The sequence below is a fragment of the Melospiza georgiana genome, chromosome 11, assembly GCF_028018845.1.
Source record: "Melospiza georgiana isolate bMelGeo1 chromosome 11, bMelGeo1.pri, whole genome shotgun sequence".
Lineage (NCBI taxonomy): Eukaryota > Metazoa > Chordata > Aves > Passeriformes > Passerellidae > Melospiza > Melospiza georgiana.
In genome coordinates, this window is record NC_080440.1 from 9,765,499 (window position 1) to 9,788,842 (window position 23,344).

General features: G+C 45.6%; 1 protein-coding gene across 5 annotated transcripts in view; it reads left to right on the forward strand.

Annotated features, from left to right (window-relative positions):
* Positions 1-23,344, forward strand: part of GRIP2 (glutamate receptor interacting protein 2) — a 248,542-nt gene that overhangs the window by 141,925 nt on the left and 83,273 nt on the right. The window contains exon 1 of one of the 5 annotated variants that reach the window (XM_058031752.1): positions 727-803. The exons of the other annotated variants lie outside the window; for them this stretch is intronic. Within the exon in view, the coding sequence (XP_057887735.1) occupies positions 761-803 (43 nt within the window). The 5' untranslated portion in view covers positions 727-760. Of the gene's footprint in view, positions 1-726; positions 804-23,344 lie in introns of those variants that run through there. 5 annotated transcript variants of the gene reach the window in all.

Consider the following 23,344-nt stretch of genomic DNA (forward strand, 5'->3'; position numbering starts at 1 on the left):
AGATGGAAAACCCTGGACTGGGGGTTCCTTTGTGCTGAGTTTATAGTGGGAGCCTGTCTGGCCATTGGTGCCTGCTCCAGCCTGGGGTCAGCTCTCCTGGTGTGGCTCTGCTTTGTGCATGGAAGGAGCCACACATTACCACAGCGTATCCCCCAGGAGGGGAACTGCTCCAAAGTCCTCAATGCCAAAGATTCATCATGGGATAACACTGCAGGCAGTCTCTGAATGGACAGCCCCTTGCTGATTAGCACAGTGTAGGGAAACTGTGGGTTCTCTTCCTCCTTGTGTACATTTGCACATCTGATGATCACTTGGGAAGCAGACATGTAAAATTGGGTTGGATGGAAAGATTTCCAAAAGGATGCTGCCTGACCCCTGCCTCCCACACATTCCAGAGCTTCCCAGGAGGCGTCCCAGAAGAAGATAATTAGGCTGGTGCTATTTCAACTTCCACTGATCCCTGAGAAAGAGTTAATTACAGTCTTTTCCCTCTTGCTCAAAGGTGGCTGGGTATTATTATCAGAGCTGTAATTATTCATGCTAATTGCTTATTTGGAGAGGGAGAGAGCATGAGAGAGAGAAGCCCCAGACTCCCCCTCAGTGATTAGCAGAGCAGACCAGGTGCATTTTGCGCAGGCTGGTCCGAGGTGGTGCTGGGGCTGGAGGGAGGTTGGGGATGCTGGAGTGGTTGTGAGCGAGCTGTGGAACAGCCCTGGTCCTGCTCATGCTGCCACCTCCTCCGGGACTGAGGAAAAAGAGCATGCACTTCTTGCAGACCTTCCTCTGGTGGAGGGCACTCCGAGGTAATTGCACTGCTAACTGGACTCTTCATTTGTTTTGTGACTTAATTAACCTTTCATCATTTGTTTTTTGTTTTGTTTTGTTTTGTTTTGTTTAAAATCTCAGGGTGGGTTGTGAGATGCATGTCTGAGGTCTGTGATTAAGCTTGTCTGCAGATCTTGCAGCTGATATTTCAATAACTGAATGCAACTTCCACAATCCCCTGACTGCCTCTGCATTCCTGGGTTTCAGATGGGAGGGGGAAAAAGAGATGGCATGTCTGTCCCCTTCCCCAGTTATGGGCTTTTAATTGCAAAGTTGATTGCCTTTGGAGTAACCAGATCTGGGGCTTGCTTGTTAAAAGCAGTGGGTTTAACCCTTATTATATAAGGGTATCAGAAATGAGATGGTCTTGATTAGATGCTTTGAAGGCATCAGAAGAGTAAAATTTAGCATGCTGCAGAAGCTGGGACTTTGTGGGAAAACAGAGTGGGAAGCTGTCTCCTTGGGCACACCTGAGCAGTTTGGCGATACTGGTGTGCTGTGGGTATGGCGGCACGCTGGCTTCTTCTGAAGCCACCAAATGGTTGGTGAGGTGGGTGCTTGTTGGGAGAACTTGAGTCATCCCTGAGAAGTAATTATTTTATTTGGCTTTATTTTTTCCTGGAACAGCAGGACTTTGTGTTCTGCTTGACTAGGGTTGCAGACTGCTCCTGGTATCTCATCTCTGCATGAGTCAGTGCAGTGGTGAGCAGTCTGCTGTGGCAGTGGGCTGTTTTCTGTTGCTCTTTCTGTTTTCTTTCAAGTCTTTGATTCCTGCTGTTCTTAAGGCCGAGGAAAACAGCCTTAAGAATTGCATTTTTAGGTGACGTAAACGATGCAGGTTTTAACAAAATAACTGGAAGTACTTGCCCCTGCCAAATACCTTAGGATGCTCCTCTATCCTTCTATAAAGGTGTCTGTGCTGTCCTCCTTATGGACAGCAGCCATGTGCTGCAAACCCACTGCTCTGCTTTCTAGAGATCTAAAATTATGATTCATATGCTTTAACTTCCTAACTGGCCATAATTATGTTTTAATGTACTGAATAAGCTTTTCATCTGGATGTTTTAGTACTTACTTAAATTTTGCAGACTTTCCGTGTTCCCATCCTCTTCCTGACAGAAGAATTGGCTGGGGACAGAGCACTGCTGCAGCAGGGACTGCAGTCATCCCCATCCTCTGGGGTGGGAGGCAGGGATAGGGATAGGGAGACATTTCCTTGTATCAGAGAAGTTTGGATTGACAAAGAGATCAGAGGCTTGGGTCACTGTTGTAACAGATACTGTGTTGCTGAGCCTCAGCTGAAGGGTTATTTGTAGTTTTCTAAGCCTTTTGCATGTTGCTTATTGAGAAAACTGTTCACCTTCAAGAAGCCACAGAATCCAAATATAGAGCAGTGATATACAATAGAAATTGCATTTAATAACCCATTTCCTCCAAATCTGGACCCCCTAAAGACAGCAACTTTTTACTTTGAAAATCTGTAGGAATTAAGAGTCTTTTTAATTCATGAGGCGTCTGTCCAAAGTGTGGTGATATATTCAAAAGTTTTTTATTCTCCCCATATTTTCTTCAATTATAACTTCATCCTTTGCTTTTTGTTCCCAAGCTGTGTGTATGAGCATGTTATCAAGCTAATTACTACATACTGCTTTCTGTTATCCAGCTAATTACAACTTACCCTTTCCTATGGACCTTAGATTTCCCAAACACCCCCTAAATAACACTGCTGTAGAAGATCAATGTACCTTTGTGTGCTTTCATAGCAAACCTCCCATGCCCTGCCATCCAGGAGAGGGATGCTCCAGAGGAATGTGATCTGGAGAATACCAAAGCCCTTGGGAGACTGTGATCTCCCTAATGAGGGAAACACATCCCTCCATGGAGCACCTACACATGGCCACAGTGTGTGTGGGGCTCTCATTGAGGTCTCTGATTGTGGGCCTCTGCAGAAACAGAATTTGCTTACAGTTCTTTTATTTTTCAAGTCATAAAGGGATTCCTTGATGGATTTTTGTGTCCCCTATTCCTACTTTGATATCAGAGTTAGAGTATGTAGGTAAGAGGAATCCTTAAATATTACTGGAATTTTCCATTAGGCTGTTAGCAGGCAAAAAAAAAATCCTGTAAGATGCTGTGATCATCTGGACTGATTGGGGTTAAGCTATTGCACTGCTGTGTTTTTGATTTCTGTCCCCAGGAAGGGAAGTGACATTGCTACCAAGAGCAACTTGTCTGCTCAGTGTAGGGAGCTGGTGCTGGTGTGTGTGTGTGTTCAGTGGCTGCAGGGTGAACAACAGGAATCCTGGGAATGTTAACCACTCTTTTATTATTATTGTTATTAATAATAATAATAAATTAAAAATTAGAGCCTTAATGATGTGGAACTGGCTGAGCTTGTGTGTCATAGGAAGAAAGATGTAGGATGTCCAACATGGGCAAGTCCCAACTGGAGACAACACTGCTGCCCTTGACTTGCTGACATCCAGATCTCTGGGATGCAAGTAAGGAGGCTTGGAGCAAGGCAGCTGCAAGTACAGGGCTGGGTAAGAATCGGAGGACTGCAGTCTTGTAGCAGTCTGGTGCTTGTTAAATGCCTGCCTTTCATCTGTTGTTGACCTGTGCTGGGCTTGGAGCTACTCAGGAGCAATCCAGACAAGCCTTTTGGACAGCAGGCTTGTTGTGCTTTGATCTGTAAGACTCTCCTGTAAGCATCAACCAGCCTTTCAACTGGTTGCTGTAGGAGAGAAGTGTTGATGGAATGAAATGGCACAGTTGGGGTTACTGGATTTTTTTTTAATCTCCTGTGGTTGAAATCAGAAAATGTAGATGAAAGGCTTTGGGAGTGAGGGGACAGGGGAAGCTGATACCCCAGTCCACATCAACCATTGCAGTATTTTGGGCAGTGTTATAATTTTCCTTTATCTTCCTGAAAAAAAAATCCATTAATTAAAAGGTTATATCAATCAGCATTCATTGAGTTTGACAGATCTGATATTCACTGCTAATTCATGGAGCAGCTCTGCTCAGTGTGTGTGTGTATCTTTAGGGGCTGGGGCAGCCGGCAAGTCATCATCTGTCACTCTGAGTTCTTGCTCCATATATGCCTGGTATATCTGGGAGGGGGAAAATGTAGGGGGGAGCCCTTACACAACTGGCTGTGATTAGTGAATATCACAAAAAAAACCAACCAAGCAAAGTAAACATCTGTGTGTTAGCCATCAGAGCACAGGAGCTGACAAAGGATATCTGAGCAATGACCAAAATGCTCTTCTCAGAGAATACCCACACTTCTCTATGGCCACCCCTAGCAGGACTCTGGGCCAAGCCCCAGCAGTGTGGGACTGTGCAGACTTACAGTGGTTTTTCTACAAGTTAGCCCTGGGAAACATCCTAGCTGGAAATAATTTTCTGCTCGAAAGTGTAATTCCTGTAGCAGATGATTTCCTTTTTTCTCACTTTCTGAAACAACATTGTGAAGGGCAAGTGCTGATAGGGTTTTTTTTCCCTTTCTCCTTGAGGTATTGCTATTTCCTTTCTTTTCCCTTATAGCACTCATGAGGGCACACCTCATTATCCTCATCCCTTGCTCAAATCCTTCCTTGTCATTTTGTCTGACATGAAGTGGTGACATAATGTGACAGGGACATATGTAACAAGCTTCTGTGGCGAGACATATGTAGGAATATATATATATGTGTATAAATATTTTGGTAGCGCTTAAATGTATTACCAGTTTCTCCCACATCCCTTTGCTGGTGCAGAATGGTTGGTGGGGATTTTGTGTGTTATCCCCAAGCTCCCAGGCAGACACACTGCAGCTTTCTGCTATATTCCACTTTCGTGCTCAACCAGAGCTAAATGGTCTTTTATAAAGGACCACTATTCATTTTCCAACAAATCCCAAGTAAATATTCTTGATAGTATTATCTTGACAATAAATAACCTGTGCTGCTCCTGCTTTGTGCTGTGTTATTCTCTCTCCCTCTGTGGCACAGTGCAGTTCCTACTCCACTGTCTCCTACTGAAGTCTGTAAAGCTTTGCTGCTGTGGCTGCATGAGGGCCTTTTGTATGTCCATGACCACAAAATTAATGGGTGCTGACCTTGTAGGGATCTGATTGAGCTGTCCTGGGTACATAAGTCAGTGGAAATAACAGTGTGTAATCTTACTCCTTACATTATCAATACCATAGTGCAAAAAGCTCATGTGAGCTGTCTTAACACACTCCCCATCACCTTCTAGTTGGCTGCTCTGTGCCTTCAAAAACTCCTGGCTTTAGGGGCTGACATATATAAAGTTTTTTTTTCTTTCTTTACTCTTTGTGAGACTTAATTCAAGTTAGCACATGAATTTTATGTCTTGCTAAGTTTACATGAGGGGAGCAGCAAAGGCAAATGTCAAAAGAGGATCTCATTTCTGTCAAAATGCTGAGAAAGGAGAAGATAAATGGTATCCTGTGCTTCTCATGCACTTGACTGTATTATCAGCAAGTTACTATGATGGCCAAGTCCAGCCCTCCTGGCTTCAGAATCCCAAAAAGCCTGGTGTAAAAGGGTTGAAATGTGTTCTGAAGCCTAATTCCGCCTGACATCTGGTGTTTTAGTTTGGTTTTGGGGTGGTGTTTGTTTTTGTTGTTTAGACTTTTTTAATAATGTATATTTAAACTGTCTAGCAGTTATTTACTATAGTAGGTTGGCTTATACAGGCAACAAAGCAAGAAAATAAATCAACTGTGCATTGCAGCAGCACCTTCTTTCTTACAGGAAGAAAAGGGACCCTGTATATACGTGCATGTAAGAACAAAAATATTAACCTGCATCCCCCTCTGTCCCCGTTGTCCTCCTGCAGCTCCCTGTTAGCCATTTTAAAAGGAGCTGTGAGCCCAAGTGCAGGGACATGCTGCTCTCTCGTGGAGCTCCACGCATTGCAGGCGAGGCTGGCGCACAGCACTGCTCTTCCTTGCAGCCTTAGGCTCAGCCTCTGAAACGACTGATGCTTCCTTTTTGGAAGAGAAAAGGAGATTTTACAGGTGATGAGATGAATGGCTTTCCTGTCTTTATTTTCCAGCCAGCCCCTGCCTTGGGATGGAACATGCAGGAATACATTGTGGAGCTGGCTTGGCTTTGGTGGGCGGTAAGGAAGGATGAGGATATGATAGAAGGGACTGGTTTTTCCAGCCTTTTTTTAGGGATTAGTCGAGCTGAAGAGCCTGTATACATACCCAGAGTTTTAGAGGCTTGTGTGCATGTCCAGCGTGCTCCCACAGGCAGCCCTGTGTCTGCAGTGCTGTAGGCAGAGGCAGAGCACTGGGCACTGCCAAACACGGGGCTAAATCCCTCTGGCAAAGCATGGAGCACCCCTGAGGGCTGGGATGGTCCCACAGAGGAACAGGAATTGACCTGTGTGCCTCCTGCTCTGCTGAGGCCTCTGATAAATCCTACCATCATCTAGCAGCTTCTATCTCTTGGAAAAATCGATAAAAAATGATAAATTTAACGTGTGTGCCCGAATGAGGTGATTTTCTGGAGAAGAGCCCTCTCCCCCGCTGGTGTTGGGGCGGGGAGAGCTTGGCAGCCTGGCTGTGATCGCAAGAGGGCAGAGCTGGCTCATGGCTCGAGAGCTGCTCCAGCTCATGGCCCAGCAGGGACAGCGGGGCTGGCCTTGCCCTTGGCACCGCTGGCAGCCAGAGCAGCCCGGGCTGCCGGCACAGATGTGACTCCATCCCACTGAATGTGCCCTTCAGTGTCACCCGGGGAATATATAGATGGGACAGGAATATCTCTTGTGACTCTTGCTTTGGAAGGTCAGCAGTACTTGTGCTACACTTGTGGGTGGTCTCTCTATGACGTTAATAAAAGCTTCATATTAATATTGATGTTAGAATTGAAAACATAAATTGATTGCTAATTAGCAGCTGCACTGTGGCTCGAGCAGTGCTGGTAATAATGCTTCAGTAGCATTGCCAGCTCTGAACTCTGCAAATAGCATAAATGATGATCACAGGTCCTGTTTGCAGTTAAAATAGTAGAGGTGCCATTGCTAATGAACACATTTTCTGTGCAGGCACTTAGCAGGCCAATAATACTGGCACATTTTGAGCCTATCTTTTGTGACATTGCCTGGAAGGAGCTGGAATGATCATGGTGGGTGACTGCCTCCTGGTCACCTGTTGGTGGTTGCTCTTTGCACTTTCAGGTAATGCAGAAATACAGAGTTTAAGGCTTTTAAAGAAATTCTAGATTTAGAATGATGGGAGGAGAAAATCTTGTAGCATCTCTTTCAGTTCCAGTAGAAAATAATGGCTTGGATAAGTTCAGCCACTCCCTCTGGGATCCTGCCAAGAGACTGAAGTGTAACACTGTGCAGGTACTTTTTGGAAGTCCTTCTTGCTGAGATTGAGCCTCTTGTCTCTCTCTGAGCTGCTCTGGCTCCCTGTAGAGTATTCTGGGAAGGGAGAGGCTTTTGTTCTAACTTCATCTCATCGAGAGCAGATCTAAAACATGAGTGCCCACACAGAAGACACTGAGGTCCCTGATCCTAAACTGGAGACAAATTCTGTGTTGAATATCTGGGCTGCAAACACAACCTGGATGCTGAAGCAAGTTCATCAAAGCCATGAAGTAATTTGAAACTGAAAATTTCAAATAGCCCAAGACTCTGTCATGTCTCTGAGCATGTTGTCTATCTGAAGAAAGCCCACAGGTCATCCTTCCCCACCTGCACTGCCATCACTCTCAGTCCATGACTACAGCTCTCTGTCACATGGATTGGCATCCAGGCTCCCAAGTGCTTAAGAAGGGTCTGTGGAGGTAAGAGATGCCACCCAAGCTGTCTGCTCCCCTCAGCCTCAGGATGAGGGGATTTGTAGACTGTCCCCAGGAGAAAGGGAAGAGTGCTGCTCACTTCAGCTGGTTTTCACCCTGCCACAGGGAAAGATGTGGTCAGCCAGAGCCCCAGGGCTGTGCAGCACCGTGGTGCAAGGTAGTCCCTGCTTCCCACACTGAGAGTCCAATTAGATCAAAGTTCTAAAAGGCAGCTGAAGCACAGCAGAAACATCTTGGCCTTGGGAGATGAGTGGCTGAGTCATGCTGCCTTTGCCCTTCTGTAGCTTGGGAACTTCTCTTCCTCAAGGGATTTTTAATTTTTCTTTAAACTTGGAGGATTTTTGGAGCTTCCTGACAGAGAAACTACTGGCATGGCTGGATTGCTGTGCTTCAGCTTTCCTCACGCTTTTCTCCCAGCTGCAAGGTGCAATCCAAAACCATTTCCTTGTCAACAGCTTTTCCTCTTGGCTGTTTTAGTCTCCCTGCCAAGGAAACACAGGTTTCTCAGTTCCTCATTTCAGCAGTGGACTAAGTTAGGCTGGTACTGGTTTGGAAGCAGTGTTATCCTTCTGAAATGTAGCTGAACTGTAGTGTACTTACTGCACAGGTACTTGCTGCACTGGGGAGGGTTTTTGCTTTGTGCTGTGCTTGACGTTCTGAATAAGGAGTTATGAGGAGGAAATCTTTAATGGCTGTTATTTAGGCTGGTTTGCATCAAAATAGAAATCCATCGCACAACTCTACTGAACAATTTGAAGTGTGGCAATCAATACAACTGTGAGCTGTGCAATTTTTAGGTAAGACTCCACACAATCTTCCCTCGAGTTTCCTGAGTTTCATTGATGCCATGAAGTCCAGCAGTAAAGTTATGATGAATGGACAACTCTACATTCTCAGGAATTTCTCCTGGGGTATGGGAATAGTGTGGCATTTTTGGCCCTCTCCTCCAATTCTTTCCTGGAAAGAAAAAATGGAGTTGTAAAACTGAAGGCAGAGCCATGCCATCACCCAAACCATGCCGGCAATCTCTTCTGTGACTGGGGAGCAGCTCCCATGTGCAGCTTTGTCAGGGTCCAGAGTTAGCTCTGCCATCTCTCCCTCTGTGAGTCTGCACTAAGCAGGTGCAATAGTGGTGTCTGGATTACAGATTCTCCTCTAATGAGGTGATGGTAGGTGGTGCATGCCATTAACCTTCCAGGCTGTTCTAATTACTCAGCTTCTGATCAGACACAGCTTGTATTAATATGTGATGGCTGAACTCAGTGGAGTGTTGCTGGAGCATCTTAGGCTCTACAGACTCCAGAGCAGCCTCCTCTTTTTGCTTCCCTCATTCCCCTGCTCCATGCACAAGGAAAGTAAGCTTGAAGCTCAGGCTTGGAAGAAGGGCTGGGGAGAGAATAGGGACAGAAAACTAAAACTAACAATAAAGAAACAGTACACTGCAAAAACCTCTCAGTTTTTGTGTGTGATTTCACGTAGAAATTTTCTATATTTTTCTTATTTTCTTAATTTTTGCCTCATCAGTCCTGGAAGTTGCTTCCAATGGGACTTCCCAAATTTGCATCCCCACCACTCACTTATTTTGTTCCAACACTTCTTTATTCCTCTTTTGTCCCTACCTGAGCCCATCATTTTCACAGGGGGAAAAAGAAAGGCTTCTGTCAGTGGTTGATTGTGTTTGCTCTCCAGCTCGCTGGCTGGGTGACTTAACTCCTTGGGCATGTAGTGCATAGAGAGGTGATGTCTGGGGGCAGACAAAGAGTGCTTGGGGTGGGAGGATGTGTCCCCATAGCTCCTGGAGCAGAGCCAAATCCTGGGGCCAAGGGTGATGGGGTGCACCTGCCTGAACAAGAAAAGCTCCCCTCTAGAGCAGGTGGGTGTCTGTGGTGATATAGGAGGCACCAGTGGTGGGGCTGGCAGCTGTGGCCTCCAAACTGGAGCAGTGTGAGAGGGACCCCAAAACCTGGGCACTGGGCTGGCTCTTCAGGGTGCTGTGCAGAAACAAAGAGAAGTGGCCGAACTTCTCCCATTGATCCAATGGGATCACTGCAAAGCCTGAGGAGAGACCTCCCAAGTACCACAGATGAGTTGACAGGAAGACACAGAAGGAAAAGGACTTTCCAAAGTGAAACAGGCACAGTGAGAGACATTGATTTAGCAAGGGAGCTGGTAGTAAACATTGTCCTCATCTTGAAGGGAATGCATGTGGAACATAAACGTTGGTACGTTTGACTTAACATGACTGAAGAGCCTCATCTAAGATGCAGAGTAATGAATCTGATGTTACTTAGATCTGAACTTGTCCCTAGGCAATGACATTTGCCTCAGTGAAGACTCATCTTGTACTGTATGTTCATTATAACTGAATTCTGTTTAAGGATGCTCATTGTATAGCATCTCATAAAATAAAATCAATTATGCTTCAGCCATCTTATCTCTGCTAAATGTAAACTGGGAATTGATTGTGCCTCTGAGAAGAAAACTCCTTGTTACACTTCTCATCTAAATGTGTCTAAATGTGTTCCTGGTAGGCCAAAACCATTTAGAAACAGCTGCAGTGAGAGTTGGATGCTGGGGCTGGATGAGGGCTGGTGCTGCCTTGTCCTGTCCTCAGAGAAAGTATAGGAAGAGCTCTATGCTGCCTTTATACAGTAACCTTTTTGCAAATGTATTTGGACAATAGCCTGGAGACCAGGACATAATGTAATACCTGATCAAATCATGCTCTTGGGGTGTCAGATTAGTTGCAGGTGCAATGGCAAAGCAGTCTTGTTTAACACATTTTTATCTTCTGTACCAGTGGATCCAAATGGATGAAGAAGATCAGGAGTGCTGGGCCACAGCATGTGGGAGGAAAGCCTGAGTCATGGGTGGTTATTAAAGGACAGAAGAATTGAAATGCCACAGAAGCCTCAACCATGCACCCTTGTAGGCTGCTAATTGTTGATGATCTGCAAAGTCCTCGCTGAACTTCTAAAAGTGCTCTATTTCCCTAAAGGAAAGAGGAATAAACCAGCCTTTTTTTGTAGTGTCTCAGCTGAGCTATGAGAACATGTATGACAGAGAAGGCATGGCCTCCCTTGTGCTGCTGGTTGAGATGGGGTGGCATCACTGCCCTGGGCCCCCAAAAAGCTTTTCCCCCACCTTTCCTGTGGCTCCAAGTGGACCCTACCTGAGTGGCCTGAAGTTTTCTTGGCATCTTGGTGATGTGGTAATGTCCTGTGCCTCTGCTGGTGAAAGGACTAAGGTGCAGAGGGCAGCTGCCACCTTTTATTCTGGGGGAAATGAGTCCAGAGAGTGATGCTGGGGAGGATGGGAGTGTGGGGCAAAGGACTGCTGGATGCAGAACTGCTCCTGATGGTGCGGAGAAAGTTTTTACTTTCCCAAAAGGTAAGAGTGCCCTTCTAGTATATAAAGCACCAGGCTCTCTTTCCTGATTGAGAACCAGCTTCCATTCTGTGGTTCCCTTATTCATCAGGTCTCTTCCTTGCGCTTGGGTTGGTTTTAATTCTCTCCAGGCTGTGCTGGAAACTTCCTGGTCAAGGCTGAGGAACATCAGGTTTGACTGGAATGAGGTATTTTCACCAGGTAACAACTGGAAAAAATTCTCAACCTGTTTAATTACTTTTCCTACAAACCTGGTGTCGTGAGTCTAGTGGGACTCATAGCTCTGTGAATCACTCCCTGGCCTGGCACTGGGGGCCTCAGAGACCTGATGGAGAAGAGCCAAGTTGTGGAGGTGGCATGTGGAGCACTGCAGCATGCTGTCACCAGGTTGCCCTGACAAAAATAGCTGTGCATGCCTCAGGTTGAGGCTCTGTGTGATGAAAACGTACGAATTAGGAGCTTACTGCTCACTTTGAAGTCAGTAGGAGAAGGACCAACTTGATCCTCCCTGCTGACAGACCCAAGAGATTACTACTCTTCTTTTGTCCCTAAAGCCAGTGCTGACTAATTCTGAAAAAAGACATGTTGGAGTTATAGCTGGGAAGATGTTAGAGGTATTAGTAGGTCACTGGTTAAACCTATGTAAAACTCTCCAGGGCTTAGTTTGAGGTCAGAGCCCTGTCCCCAGATGTAAGACCTGTTATTGCATGGCAGGGCTCAGAACAAATACCTGCCCCCTTCCTCCCCAGCTCCTTGGGGCTCATAGCACTGCTGGCTCCTTTCTCGCTTCCTTATTGACTTGGTCATCTCTGTGAAAACACAATACTTCCCTAAATTTAGCTTCACAAAGACTGTGGATGTTGTCTCTTCTCCCCTCTTCCTCAGTTTCAAAAACCATCTTAAAAACTGCACAGCGATTTAAATGGCAGCTTGATGGGAATCCATGGCAAATGACTCTGCAATTAGTAAATCTCTCCTATTGTGACAGCTCTACTATTAAAATGCCATAAATGCCAGGCTATTAATCTGCTGTCTGCTCAATCCCCATGCTTCCCCTTCCTTGCCTGTCCTTTTCACCATTTAATTTTTTTTTAAGTTTTAACTGCCTTCCAGCAAGTGTTTTCAGGGAGAGGGTGTGAGATTGCAGTGGGAAAAAGGTTTTGTGGCACTGTCCTTCAGGAGCTCTTCACCTGTAAGAAAGGTGAGAGAAAACACTGAATAGTCACTCTCAATTGCTTTGAAACTTTTGCTAGTTCAAAACTGGAGTGAAACTCCTAACTTGTAGAAGTCCAAGGAAGGTAAAAGCATAGGGAGAGAAGCTGTGACAGCAGCTGGGCAGCAATATTGTCTTGGGAAAAGCCATAGCTATCCTAATAGCACACTGAACTTTGCAGCTGCCATTTTCTCCATCCTGTGACACAGATGAGCATCACATTTCTGAGACCATAAATCTGCTCTGTCACCCCAGGGCTTGAGGACAGGGGACAGGCAATGTGCTGGGGCAGAAACCTGCAGGGCTGCAAACATCAGTGATGGCAGAGCCTCAGATTTCACCCCAGACAGGGTTTCCATAGTGGTGGTATATTGTGTGAGGGCAGCACACTCCTGTGCACTCCTCCCTCTGGAAAAGCAGAGGCTGCCATCCAGGGGCAGAGGGAGCAATAACATGCTGAGGAGTGGCTGCTGCAGTGTGGGACTGGAGTAGCAGGAAGGTTTTGCGTTTATTCTGAGCATTGAGATCAGCCTGTTGAGGTGACACTTCTGTCCTGGGGTTTCTGCTAGGCACGGCAGCTGTGTCCTCTGCAGCGGTGTGAGGATGAGCTCATTGCAGAGACGTCTCTGTGGGCTGGTGAGAAAACACACAGGAAGGTCCCCACCAGCCTTAAATCTGTGACCTCATGGCACAGAGCTGCTGTTCAATGTGTTCCTGGCCTCAGTGCAGAGGTTTGCCCACCCTGCAACTCCCCATGTACCACAGTGGCCCACAGAGGAAGAGCGGATGATGGTGCTGTCTAATGCTGCCTGGCAGATTTGCAGAAAATCTGGATGTGTACTTAGAAAATGTGCATGTGTAGCTGTCCTGTTCTTCTCCAAATGAAATGACACTGCCCAGTAACCAACCAATATATTTGCACCTGCTGCTTTGAGAAGAGTGTATCTTGCAGTGCTGTCTGGACTAGGTCTTTCTGAAAGCTGGAAAATTTGGGATTCTATGGCCTTTCAACAGCTGGAGTATAGAGAAAGCATCTGCCCAGGGATGGGCCTTGGAAGAGGTAACAGAAAAGTGACCCATCTACACAAGATCTGAGACTTAAAAACTGTCAGGGGGATGAAACAAAGGTAAAAATTCCTCTGTTGGGGAATTACATCTTACTTTTTCAGGCTTTTTCCTCAGCCTCAATGACTTAAACACAGCTGTGATGGCGTAAATCAGCTGCACCATGTAAACACCTAAATTTTCTTTGTGTCCTGTTGCTATAGAAACTTTCCCAAAGCCTGGGTGCCAGCACAGCCACTTTGCTGTTTTGGGAACACTGGATGCCTCTAAGCTGGGGGCATCCAGTCCTGGAGATTTCCTGAGGGCTTAGGCCCATTCTGGAAAGGACTTTTTTTGGCTGCTGAGGTATTAAAGAAAGTGAAGATCTGCATCCACTTAGTGCCAGCTTTATTCCCTGGTGACAGGAGATGGGTTTCCGCTGAGCACGCTGCCCTCTGTTAACTGTGGGTATTTGGGAGATTCTTAAATCCAGTATTATATCCCTAATTATGCAGAAATCCTTCAATCTGGCATGTTTCATCTGGAATTATGCTCGACCGTCAAATCCTGCCAAATTCCTTCTTAGAGGGAGGGAGGGAGGCTGGTGCACTTGGGCTGTTCTCTGCAGAGAGGAGAATCCCGGCCACGAGGCCACGGCTCCCAGCCCCGGGCAGGATCAGCAGGTGTGGGTGCTGCTGGAGTGGCTGCCAATGTCCCTTTCCACAGGGGACAGCAGGTACACCCACCTTCCCTCACCCATCTGGTCCCAGGGTAAACATTTATGGTGTTTGAAGCTTCCCAAGTAAGAAGAGTGTTTTTATTTGTGGAGTTCCTTCATGGCAGTGCTTCCAGAGAGGTTCTTTCTAACCCAAGTGACTCCATGAAGAAGGGAAAGGAGAGAGTGGCTTGCAGAAAGGATTGACGTGGCAGCTACAGTAATGACCTGTGAAGAACATTTGCACATTCCTCCTCCAATACCCTTCTCCTCTGGCTAAATCACTGTACACCAGGAGTGAGTCATTCTGGGGATAACTACAGCTGCACGATGCTTTGTATATTTAATAATGTATTTAATGTAGCTGCAATTCAGATCACAAATACCCTTTGTAATGGTGTGACTACTGCCCCGAAAACATCCTGATGGGTTTGAGGCAATGCTATTTCTAAAGGAATACAGTTTTTAATTACTTTGGAACACCACATGAAATGTAAGTAATTGTTAGTTAGCCATGCCTGGGCACCATCTACATGCAGTGGTCTCCAGGAGTGTGTGGTTACTGCAGGGGTGCACCTGAAATCTTGCAAGGAAGCTTTAATGTCCCCATTGTGACCTGCCTCTCAGGTGTTCCTTGTTGGTTCAGAGCCTCTGTAGGCTTCACTGCTCTGTCTGATTGTTTTGATCAAGACCTGTTTGATCCTGTTGTCTGTCCCCTGACATATGTGCATCAATTCTCAGCTATAAAGAAAGCAATCCCATAATTTTCACTCAAATCTCCACATCCTACTAAGCCTTGTGCTGCTTCTCAGAAATGAATTAATAGTTGAGTAAATGGGGTTTATAGTAGAGTATATTTTGGAGAATAAATATTCTTAAGTGATCACTCTGTAAATAATTGGACAGAATATTTCTTTTACCAAAAAAGAAGCTCTTCTGTAATGCTAATTCAGTTCTGCAGTAGGTCTGGAACTGCATGTCATGGGTGTCAGATAATGTGAAAATGGGTGATCACAAAACTACAAAACTAGGTCTTCACAGTGCTTCTTACAGGTTTCAGAAAATATTTTCTCTGTGCTTTTTTGTTTTCCTTTGAAAAGAAGAAGACAGTCAAAGCATGTATTTGCTAAATATTCAGCTTTAAAACTTGGTTTCCTTGGTCATAATTTATCCAGTGTTGATTCTGGCTTGGATTCTGTGTGTTTATCTTTGTGGAGTAATAAGGTTTTCAGTATTGCTCCCAGTGGCTCTTGCACAGAAATGCACTCTTGGAGTAGGAGGTCTAGCTCGAGAGAGTCGGCTTCTGCAGGATTTTTGTGCCTTTGAGTACCAGAAACAACACCCAGGAAAGCAGTAATGAACAAATCTCTAACTTTTAATGCCTTCTTGCACAAGTAACTATCACATTTCAGCATGTGAACAGCTGCTGGGGTAGCAGAGAATGTGCACTTGCTGCCACTTCTCATGTGTAATCTAAAGGTACAAATGATAAAGCATCTTTCCCACAAACTGGGTCACTGGGTTAAGAGAGTTTTGAAAATACCCCCTTCTAACCCATGCCTCTAGTATCTCAGCATCCATCTAGATTTTAATATGGTTATATGCTCATGATATGTGTGTCTGTCATCTGCTTGCTCTGAGGATTTTCTCCCTTAGTTGAGGAAATACTTTGCAAGATCGAAATCACTGCTGAATGCAGGATTATGCTGTGACTGGCAACAATTCATCTTCATTTGAACACTAAATATTCCAATTCACCAGCTAATGAAAGGCTTGAATTAGGATAGCAACATCGTGACTGTTCCAGGAAGGCTTTGAAAAGGCAATATTGAGCTGCACTTCACACAAATTCAGTTTTTAAAAACTAGCTGAGCTTTTGAAATTTCTGAGTATGGTACCCATTCCCTAGACTCTTGTGTCTTCTGCTTCCATGGGTTTGACTGAGACACTCTTGTATGGGTAGTGTTTGCACTGCTTCCTTCCTGGGTTTGAGTATGTTCTTTCTGATAGTGATTCAGCAGAAAATTCTAGGTTTTAGGGAGTGGAGGAATAGGGGAAGCAGTTACTGAGCTGTATTTGCTGTTCTGTCAAAAGAGATGAATCTTCTCTCTAGTTTACAGATTGCTCAAGTTAGGAAATTGATTTTAGGGACTTGAGATGACCTGTTCTCTAGGCAAACATGTCCTTCTCCTTGGCCATTCAAAGGGAAGCCCTGGTGATGCTGTCAGACAGCTCATACAGATGGGGCTGGATCCCTTCAGCCTTCCTGAACAGCACTGCTGAGACATTATGACACAAAACATTAGCTTGACTTGTTGATTCCAACATTAAATGCTTCCTCCTTCTCCCCTTACCTTCTGGGCCCAAGTGCTCTGCTGCTTTTTTGATCTCCAGTCTGGGCAGGGTGGGCTGGCACTGTTACTCCTAATGGTGTGGCCTTCCCTGATCTGATCATGGGAATAGAAAAAGTTGCTTTGCTAACAGGTGTTACCCTTTGGGACTGGTAATCAGGATCCTGCAAGGAGGTGCCAGACACTGGTTTTCTGAGCAGCAGGAATGCAGATTTCAGGTGAAGAAGGACTTGGTCTTCCTTGCCCTGCAGCAGCAAGAGCTGAATGGCCACAGCCTCATTTTGTTCATTTAGGATGTCTTTGAATGTACCTTTTCTCCCCCTTCGCTCTTTCTGAGAAATAGGCTTCACTCTGCCTTTGCTATTAGGGATCCTTCTCTCCTTTAAGTACATTTCTCCCAGAGAGTTCACAGGATCAAGCCAGCCCCTTTTTCTCATGTAATACAAATCCCATCTAGTCTAGGTAGTCAAGATTCCCAGCTAGCTTTATGGGCAGTCTCTGAGAGCAATAGGTCGTAGCTGTCACTGTGGTTAGCAGAATTAATTTCTCCCTTTTTAAATGGAAGGCAGTTGTTCTCCCAGCTGGCTCCTTTAAATCTTCTCCTAGCCTAGAGCTTAGCAGCCAGGTCCCAGCCACCTTGAGGTTTGTGGGATCATGTTCTGACTTTTGTGGCATAATGACATGTGGGCCTGTGTCCAGATGACACTGACTACCAGTTACAAAAGGAACATGGTAAATTAATCTGTTAGCTGCTCTCTCTCCTGCAAGATTTACTTCCATCAGGGATTTTTACAGCCCAATGCTGTGTCTTTCGTGATGGGGATGTGTGGTGAAGGAAATTTATTGTTCCCTTCCTAATAGATAGCTGTAATTTCATTTCAGAACAAGCACTTTATGTGCACGAAAAAGGTTCCATTACGCCACCACACAGCATTGGGAGCATCTGTGGCAGTGGGGTATTTGGATTAAAGAGAGTAAAGGCTGCACATCTGCTGCCCTCCACCCCTATTCACAGAACAAAGTGTTAATCCTAAAGAAAAGAGAGCAATTAGCTTGTAAACCCTTCCTGAACCCACTGGAAGATTAGCCATTTTCAATTAAAGCTTTTCAGCTGGAAAGATAATGGGCTAAAATTTCCAGCTTTAAAAAAATACTATTATTGACCATGTGGCTTTATTTCTGCCAATTTGCGTCCTTTATAATTAGCTACCCTGGGATAATTAGTAGTGCCTCACACCATACCCTGATCCCCACTCTCTCCCCTTACAACGCAAATGGGAAGCTGACTTTGTGGTTGGTCTCTTGGCCCTCTGCAGCTGTCATGGATCTGCTGGTGTTCTCTGCACCCATGCTGGGGATGATCCTAAGCAGTGTTTTATAGGTGGAACACAGAGTCAAAGGATAAACCTTTACAGGCTGCTGGGAGCGTGCTGGAACTGCTCCCTGGGAGACTGGGTGGGAGCAGGGAGGCTGCTCCCATCCTGCAAACCTGCGCTAACAAGCAATTTGCAGTCCCTCAGGGAGCTCAGCATGTTCTGAAGCCAAAATACTTCATAAATCACCGTTTCAGCTCTTGGGGGTTACCCTGAGCTGTGTGTGGCTCTGCCTTGCCCCAGCTTGGGAGGTAAAACTTGACAAGCTGGAGCGGCAGCTGGGGAAACCTCGCCCGGCACACGCGCGCGGCACCAGCTCGGTCCGAGGGCGGCTGCGAGGTCCATCGTGCCCCCGAGTGAGCACAATTGCCTCTGAGTGAGCTCCATCACCTCTAGTGAGCTCCATCACCCCTGAGCGAGCTCCAGCACCTCTGAGTGCCACATCCCCTGGGCGGCTGGGGAGAGCCAGGAGCCCTCCTGAGGCAGCGGGGCAGCCTGACCTGGTTCCACCCCGCGCTGGGTAGCTGCTGCCTGTGGCCTGGCAGTGCCTTTGGGGTCATGGCTGTCTGCTTTCTGCGATCAGTCTCTCCAGACTCCTGCTGCCACCATGGAGTTGTGGGGGGCACTGCTGCTGCCCGGCATGGGCTGTGCCGCTGCCCAGTGTGGGCACTGCTGCTGACCTGCCGTGGGCTGTGCTCCTGACACGCTGTGGGCACTGCCAGGGGCTGCAGCTGACTCAGGCCCGCGGCCTTGTCCAGCGCTGTGTGCCCGCTCAGCTGGGCACCCCTTCTGTGCTGCCTTGTAGCTCATGCTACCACGAGGTAATGTCACCTGCTTTGGTGGCTTTGGTCCCCATATGTGACTCTGAAGCACAGCCGTGTGCTGCTGGAAGTGGCTGTGCTATGGCTGAGCAAAGCCGAGGAGGAAGCCTGGCCTTTCAGGGAACAGCCTGGCCATGCAGCCTGAGGTGCCTCACATGGGGCACCTCCTCTGCCAAGGACTTCTGAATGAGGTGAGCTCACCGAGATATCTGAATGCAAAACCATCCAGAGCTCTGACTCTTGGGTGCAACGTGGGCTGTGCTTTTTCTGAGTCACCAAAATTATTGGTATTGCTTTTAGCTTTTGGCTGTCTCCCATATAGACCTTGGCCAGGTCCCACCTAGCTTTGCCTTGTCTCTTCTAGAAGAGTTGCACAGCATAGATGCTGCATAGTAGCATGCTAGAGCATATATAAAAGCCATTAAAGCATTTTTTTGGTGGAGGAATACATCTTGGTGCTCTTGGGATTTCACTGGCCTTATCATGCTGCTGATACTAATATTGTCTTTTGCAGTCAGCGCTTTTCCTGCTATTTCTTTGTTGAAACACATATGAAAATGTGCCTTGGAAAATATTTCATATCTGAGCTAGTTAATACAGCACCTTGGAGAGAAGGTGTCTGATGCAACAGAGTACAAATGAAGGCTCATTAAGCAGGAATTCAGTGATTCTACTGAATGCCCCAGCAATTAAATTTCATCTTGTTTCATATGCAGGTCAGGAGAGTTAGGAAAGAGAATAGAGGCAGCAGAGCAATGTGGCTCTGTACTATGCATATTAGTGTTAACATGGCATTTCATTTATTGTTAATGCATTGTTACACTGCTACTCATTGAAAAGAAACTGTGTGACAACGGGTAAGACTGATGACCCACTTGCTTATTTTTCCATCTGTATTGGCAGCATTGCCTCTGCAGAGACCAGTGCCAAAATGAATCCTTTAAGGGGAAGATGCAGAGGTTTTTCTTCCCACAGGCAGGAGTAGAGTTAGATGCTGACTAAGACCTCCTACAGGTTGTAGCATTGCCTCTTTGTCTTTTTCTCTGTCATTTTCTCATGTCTATGGCATGGCCACATCCCTGCTACTGGAAGGGTCCTCTGTTTGGGCTTAAGCACTGCATCCTTTTAGATCAAGAGGAGGAAGTCTTCAGTCCCTACTACTGCAAAGGCCTGAGCTCTTGTAGCATGTAACATAGTAAGGGGTTTAGGGATGCTGGTGCGCTTTGCAGCCCCATCTACATGCTCACACCTCTGCTCCCTGCCATCCTTTGGGCTGATTGAGCTCTGAGTTTGTGTCCTGTTCTTGTAGGGCTGCAGTGCCTGTTTCCCATTTTCTCTCTATATCCAAAGGTCTGTAGCAGAATATGTTTTCTCTCATCTGTACTTTGATTGTGTTGGAGCTTGTTTCACCTAAATTGCTCACCCATAGTGTGGAAGGAAGGTAGATGCAGGCCAGCTGCTAAAAGACCCATCACTCTTTTCATTCTTGGTGATATGAATAAAATATAAAGAAGAAACAGCATTTTTCCTGAAGGAGAGATCACCAACAGGCCCTTTCTGGGCAGCTACGGGTGCAGATATTGAAGTGCCTAGTGCAGCTGCCATGCACTTGCTGTGGATTGGAATGGTTTAATGACCTTAAAACTGGAAATCAGTCCCATCACTGAAAAGTTTAGATGCTTACTTACCCTTCTTTTTCTTTTTTAAAAATTTTCCTGTCAACAAATTTCTGTCATTCCAGTGCACGGATCACTAAAAGCTGGGAAGTAGGCATTTTGTTTCCTCTAGTGGTATGGTGCTGCTCTTGCTTTCTGTGTCTGCATGGTTCCTCCAAACACACACATGCTTGAAGAGTACACTCATGTCATAAGGCTGTGGGATACCGGCCAGCTATATTGCCATGAAAGATTTGAGGGGGCTAAAAAGTAAAATCAATTAGGAGAATCTCTGAAGGAGGGGGAGGGTTGTGTATTTTGCCTAGAAGAAGTACTTGTTCTATACATAAAGCCACAGAAGTAGAGATAAATGGGAGAAATATGCTCTGTCTGTCTGAAAGTGTTGAATCTGCTTTCAGATGCTGTGCATGCAACTTCCAGAGCTCCTTTTGGACCAGGTCATAAACTCCAACCTTGCCCTGGCATGGCTGCTGGTTGTTGTTGTATCTTTAACCTCCTGCTGCATTTCTTATTGCTGTGTCTTGTCAAGCTCATCTCCATTTGGCTTAAAAAAATCATTGTAAAGCCAAGATTCACTTTTGTTGGGATGACCTTTGCTAACAAGGTCCCTGAACGAGCTCTTTTGTGTCATTAGAGCTGGCTGGGGAATAAAGGACCTTGTACTTTCCTGCAGCCTATTTGTCTTCCACTGTTTCTCTTATCAGCACTGGGGTCTCCAACCCTAGTGTGTCCTACTCTGATTACCCAGAAAAATGTGCAGGAACCATTTCATTGTGCTCTGATGGTGGAGGGAATGGATGGGGTCTGGGAAGTCCCTTTGCTCTGTAAAGGAGGTACTCTGTCTCAGTGCTCTGCGTGTGTGCGTGCAGCATGGCTTCTAATTGCTTACTGGATGGGTCAATTTATCTTTCAGTGTTCATTACCCGTAATAAATTAATGTTTAGGACTGGCTGGTGGAATTTGCACTTGAAGAGAAGAACTATCAAGGACTTCTTCCTCTGGCTCCATTATTAAGCTGTTTAAATACCCTTAAAGATTTTTTCTTTTCAAGTCCCTTCTCCATTTGCCATAAAAATATATTGATGAAACAGTGCATTGCATTTTGGGGTTGTATGTAAAAATCAGGGCATCTGCTTAGACCAGAGCTGAGGCCTGAGGCTGATATGCAGTTGTCTGGGGTTTCTAAATAAGCACAACTATGTAAAAATGGAGCAGATGAAATGGAGCAAATGTGCAGCCAGTGGGTAGCTGGGTAATCAGCTGTGAAGCCTCTTCCACTAAGAGAGTGATGGGTCTTCCTTTTGTCCCTCCTCCTCCTCCTCCTCCCTGTCTGTTGGAACCAAAAATCAATCAAAGAAGGGTATAGGCTCTCCAAACTTCTTGATTTTGAGCAGAAATACTTAGAATTCCCAGTAAAAGCTGTCTTTCCCAGTAAGACAACTGGAAGCACTGGGTCTGCTGTGCCAGAAACAAGCCTTGAGAGGGTGGATGAGCAGGAAGATGAGTCCCCAGTCCCAGGGGTCCCTGATGTGCAGGCGTATTGTTAAATGGAAGAAGTAGGATGAAAAGAAGGAGATGGCAACAGAAAATCTTAATTTAACATCTGAACTAAAAAAAAAAAGTAGAAAGCATCTGTGTCAGTCTCTTCTGAACCTTCCCTAACCCAAAGCAATTTCTGTTGCTATTAATATCATTTTATATGCGGTTGGAACGCCGGTGTTCCTCTGCGCTAAGTGCATCTGGTTGGGGGTTTTTCCTCATCATCTTCTTGTGCCTCACTGTTCATTATGTTCATTCAGCTGTCTTCAGAGAGTCTCCTGAGACTTCCTAATGTGGAGTGATGTAAGATTCTCTCCGTGTTCTCCACAGTTCAGAGCATGTTCAGTGCTAAATGGTTCATATCAGGATCTTGTGTGAGTGTTCCACAGTCCTGTGGCTTCTGACAAGGATCCTTTTGGATGTGGTTAAATAAGTAATGGTTACAAATACCCATCAAACACTGGACTAAATAATGGATATTCTGAATAGCCTGTGATCTTCCCTCTGCTGTCCTCCCTGTCTTGTTTGGATAAAAGTTTATTCTGTAAATGTCATCCCAACCAATTTAGGCCATGTAAGGTTTGCAGCATCGCTCCCACTGAGGTCCTGGGAGGATTTGTAAGGCAGCTCTGGGGAAATATGTATGAGGTTCACAAGCAGGACAGGATGTGGTGGGTACAAGAAATGCACAACCAAGCACTAGTACATGTCTGTGCATGTAAGGGTAGATACTCCTTACTTACAACAAATGAACTTTACTCAAAGAGCAGCCTGTTCCTGAGAAAAGTAAATGCCCATTTCTGCAGAGTGGGTGCTTATTCACTGGCATCACCACTTCTGTTGTATGGATGAGAGATACCCACGAGCCTGCATGGATGAATGTTTGCAATAGGGACCACCCAGAGCTCTCTAGCCATGGACTGTCCTCAGCCTGTGCTGTCTTTTTCCTTGAGCATTTTATACTGAAGTGGAGGTGCAAGAAAGCATTTCCTAAACCCTCTTTCCTCCTGGAATGGTAATAAGAGATCAGAATATGCCAAAAAAACATAACTGAGATTTTTTTTTGTTTTCTTTTTTTTTCCTTTGAAAATACTTTTTTAACATTCCACCTCCACAGAATTAACTTATTTTAAAAACCATACATTTGTAGGTGAGGATTGTGTGTAGTTGATGTTGCCAGAGAATTTTTTGAAAGTTGCTAATTCTGAGCACACAAAGTTTATGTCAAGAAGGTAAAGGACAATGCACAGACTGTTCCTGAAACATCCAAACTCTACATATTGTTCCTTGAGTTTGTCACCATAGCTTAGGTTGATGCTTCATGCTCTTTTATGACACCTACACACTTTGATGCCATATGTTTTTGGTCTGCCTTGTTTTGTTGGGGTGTGGAGTGTATCCTTTCCGTTCCCCATTAGAAACTCAAGCTGTTCAACTGGTTTTAATACAGTGCCACCTGAAACATGAAGAAAGTGTTGTGCTTGTGGATTTTGGACAGAAACCATAGAGTAAACATCTCTGTCCTCTCCAGGCTCCTGGTGCTCTGGTGTCTTGCCAAGCAGCTCAACAAATGCCA